The sequence below is a fragment of the Penaeus vannamei genome, chromosome 31, assembly GCF_042767895.1.
Source record: "Penaeus vannamei isolate JL-2024 chromosome 31, ASM4276789v1, whole genome shotgun sequence".
Lineage (NCBI taxonomy): Eukaryota > Metazoa > Arthropoda > Malacostraca > Decapoda > Penaeidae > Penaeus > Penaeus vannamei.
This window is the reverse complement of record NC_091579.1, coordinates 7,675,310-7,679,335: the sequence shown is the minus strand read 5'-3', so window position 1 is coordinate 7,679,335 and position 4,026 is coordinate 7,675,310. Positions and strand designations below refer to the sequence as shown.

Genomic DNA, 4,026 nt, shown 5'->3' with positions numbered 1-4,026 from the left:
ATATATATATATATATATATATATATATATATATATATATATATATATATATATATATATATATATACAGATATAGATAGATGTGTGTATGTATATACATTTGAGTGCGTGTATACATGTACATATATATATATATATATATATATATATATATATATATATATATATATATATATATATATATATATATATATATATATACATATATATATATATATATATATATATATATATATATATATATATATATATATACATATATATATATATATATATATATATATATATATATATATATATATATAAAGCTATACATATATACACACACACACACACACACACACACACACACACACACACACACACACACACATATATATATATATATATATATATATATATATATATATATATATATATATATATATATATATATATATATATAAAGCTATACATACATATATACATATATATAAAAACATATACATATATATATATATATATATATATATATATATATATATATATATATATACATATATATATATATATATATATATATATACACACACACACGCATATATATATATATATATATATATATATATATATATATATATATATATATATATATATATATATATATAAACACACACACATATATATGATGATATCTATATAAACTGTACGTAACTACATCATTTATTAAGAGTTCAGCGGCCACCCCGAGCCCCGTTGGGCCTGAAAGCAGCTCCCAGCAGCCGAGGCTTCCCAGCAGCTGGCGCACAGAGGCTAACTCTTGGGCAGCGAGAGCGACCTTGCCACTGCGTGTGTGGCAGTACCGTGCCTGAGTGCCTGAGGCTGTACGTCGCGCTGCCACCTCCAGCCGTTCGTCAGTGCCGTCAGACAAGGTCGAGCGCAGGGCTGCATGCCAGGGCACCCTCCGAGCGCGGCCATGACGAGGTGGATCTCCAACGGTTGGTTTATAATTATTCACAACATCGTCTATGATGAAATAAAACAAGGTCCCTCTGTGGCGCGCGGAACAAGGGCGCGCCTGTGCCCGCGGCGGCGAAGGCACACCGCGACGCCCAGCCAACGTAACGTTAATAAGGAAATGATGACTTACCCGTCTTTTGCCTCGGCAGCTCGGTCTCGCTGTCGGCGGTTCTTGAACCAGTTGGACACTTGCGTCGTGGTGAGGCCCGTCGCCTCGGCCAGCTCTCGCTTCTCCCGCGGCGACGGGTACGGGTTGTGCGCGTACCACTCCCGTAAAACGTTCCGCGACTTCTCCTTGAAGCAGTACGAGGTTTCTTCGCCGTCCCAAATCGTGCGCGGGAGAGGGAACTTGCGCCGCACGCGGTACTTGCCCACGGCGCCCAGCGGCCGCCCGCGGAGCTTCTCTGCTTCGATATAGTGCGCCTTCAACCACAGCTGCTGGAGCTTCCCGTGGTTCTGCGGTGAGAAATTGTGCGACTCAAGAATTCGGTAAAGGTCCTTAAAGTTGCCACGGTGGAAGGCCACGAGGGCCTTGGCTTTGAGGACGGATTCATTCTTGTGTAAGTGTTCGCACGCAGGCAGCGACCAGAGGAATCTGCCTAGCCTTTCGATGTTGCCGCTCTGTTGCAAGACTTCGCAGACGCATGCAACCTGCTCTTGCGTGAAGCCGAAGGAGGGCAGCATGGCACCGGGTGGGGAGAGCGAGGACTGCGGCGGCAGCGTCGGCGGTGCCAGGTGTGGGGCGCCTGGGTGTCCAACCGCCTCGCTCATAGACCCCACTATCATAATATAATCCGCCACGGTACTAATGTTTACAACTCCCACTACACCCACCCCAGCAGATCAACCTAAGGCTCGTTGCGATCACTACACAGCCAAGTCACCCGCTCAGCACACGGCGGCGCACGTCCTGTCTTCACTAGGGGATCACCCAAACTATACTACAAGGCAAACCAAAGCTCACGTTTCCATCCTTCGATACTGCATGGGCCGGATCATGTTTTGCCCCGCCCACCGACACGAAAAGCCGCGCGGGATTGGCCGCTCATAAGTACTTATCGTGAACGCACCCAATTGGGGCGGGGCGAGGCGGGGCGACCGGGTGAGTCCTCTCCCGGCCGGCCAATAACCACTCACAGTGGCGCGGAGGGCCGGGCCGCGTTAACATAAGAAGATGGATGATATACTGCACACTGTCGGTATTCCTAATCATCACACTTATTCATTAAACGATAAATAGACCAAGGGAAACATTTGTCAGCGTGCGCACGGCCACCCCACCTTCGCCCAGGAACCGCCATAAGCCCTCACCTGACCATACCAAGCGCCCTCCTCAGCCCCCGTCACCTCTGCCCACTCCCTCGACATTAACATTTAATTCTCATCTTCGACCCTCAACATCCCCACGAACATCCGTCAATGGGGCTCCTCCCGGCGCGCCATAACATCTTATCCATATTCAAGGCGCATGTGGGGGTATCCGGAACGGTCGATGAAATACGGCCGTTCAATATTCACTTGATGGGCTCAGTATTCAATTAGGGAGATGAAAACAAAGGCTCTCCCATTAGCGCGTCGGCCCCTACCTCATCCGCAGCCACACACACCCGAAATGTATTGAGAAAACGCTGAAAAATGGCCTCAATATATCTCCCTCAGAGGTGGGGAGCTAACGAGCAGAGCTCACGAAGCGGCAGACACAGGTTATGGCCTCCTCGCCACTTTACGGCAGAAGTCTCGTGTAAAAATCTCGAGTTAATTCCCTGTGATACGCTATTGGGGGGGAGAGGAGGGGGGGGGGAGAGCATTTCCAGGATATTTCTAGATTTCTAGCTTGTTTCACGAGTTCCCGGCTGCGCGCGCGGGGTATTTATTATATCTTTCTGCTTCCCTGGGCTTCGCGGAGACTGTTATTATACATCACAAGATGCATTCCCCCTGCGCCTAGTCTGCTGTTTGCGAATGTCTACACGCTTAATAAAAGGTGGAGCATTTAAAGTGTTTATTATATTTTCGGGTCTGGCTTAGATTCGCCGTGTGTTGCTCTGCGTGTCAAGGCTGCTTTAAAGCATCATGTTCAGCAAGGCGGTGCATCTTTATGGATTCCAGGATAAATAACAGCGGCTTTCCTCTTTTTTTCTCTCTCTCTCCATTTTTTCCCTTTTCTGTCTTTAAGTATGAAAATGTGAAACTGATTATTTCCTTTTTTTTCCAATTAGACGACTACGCTTGCCAATTTCCCCCCCAATCGATTTTGTGTCTGACTCCACTGTCGACGGTCGGACATGTGCATGGGGTTCGCTCCCTTGTTTTATTGATTTTCCCAATTAATGTGATCATTAAAAGCCGTGTTTAGGAGTTTTTTTCCCCATCAGGGTTCAGTCTCCACTATTTCCAGCGGCTAATCAAATAACATATGGGAAGTTATTAGCTCATTTCGTACAAAATTCAATTCCGTAGAAATCAAGAATGTAGTGACGTTACGAAGGCGCTTAAAATATTCAGCAGTAGTAAGGTTTAATAAGTTTAATTCAACTGTGAATCAAAACAACACAGATTTCCTTGTATTTTATGAGCTGTTTCGCCTTCGTCTTTGCCAGGTAACTAATGGAAGAATTAGAAGGCGAAAGAACCGCTATCACTATAATTATCCTCCGAGTTTGTTTTCGTGTGGATCAAATTAGTTTTAAGTTCATGTACGTAAATAGAGCTGTATGTGTACTTGGAGGCGGCACGCATCCCTTTAAGAGCTGAAGGTAAACACGGCAATCGGTAGCAGTAATTGGTTTACAGAACATGGAAGTGAGATTGCTGTTCTTTCAGTGTGTGTGTAAGTGTGTTCTAAAGGTGGAATCGATTCATACTGGAAGCCAATTGCACACTTGTTTTCAATCATGTTGTTTCTTTCACTCCTTTCATGCAGATATGCATATGTACACACAAATACAGATATGTGTCCATATATTTGTGCTTATATAAATACACACACAATCACACATGCACACAGATATAAATGTATACACACAC

The 4,026-nt window shown here is 44.3% G+C and overlaps 1 protein-coding gene across 1 annotated transcript; it reads right to left on the bottom strand.

The window, feature by feature from the left end:
* Positions 1-763: 763 nt before the first annotated feature.
* LOC138867592 (homeobox protein six1-like) lies at positions 764-1,955 on the bottom strand. Its single transcript, XM_070143760.1, has one exon. The coding sequence runs from the start codon at positions 1,783-1,785 to the stop codon at positions 1,126-1,128; it is 660 nt and encodes a 219-aa protein (XP_069999861.1). The 5' UTR covers positions 1,786-1,955; the 3' UTR covers positions 764-1,125.
* Positions 1,956-4,026: the final 2,071 nt, after the last annotated feature.

Bases quoted from the DNA above. Each gene is read 5' to 3' on its own strand.
- LOC138867592 (XM_070143760.1), bottom strand. From the start codon at position 1,785: ATGATAGTGGGGTCTATGAGCGAGGCGGTTGGACACCCAGGCGCCCCA.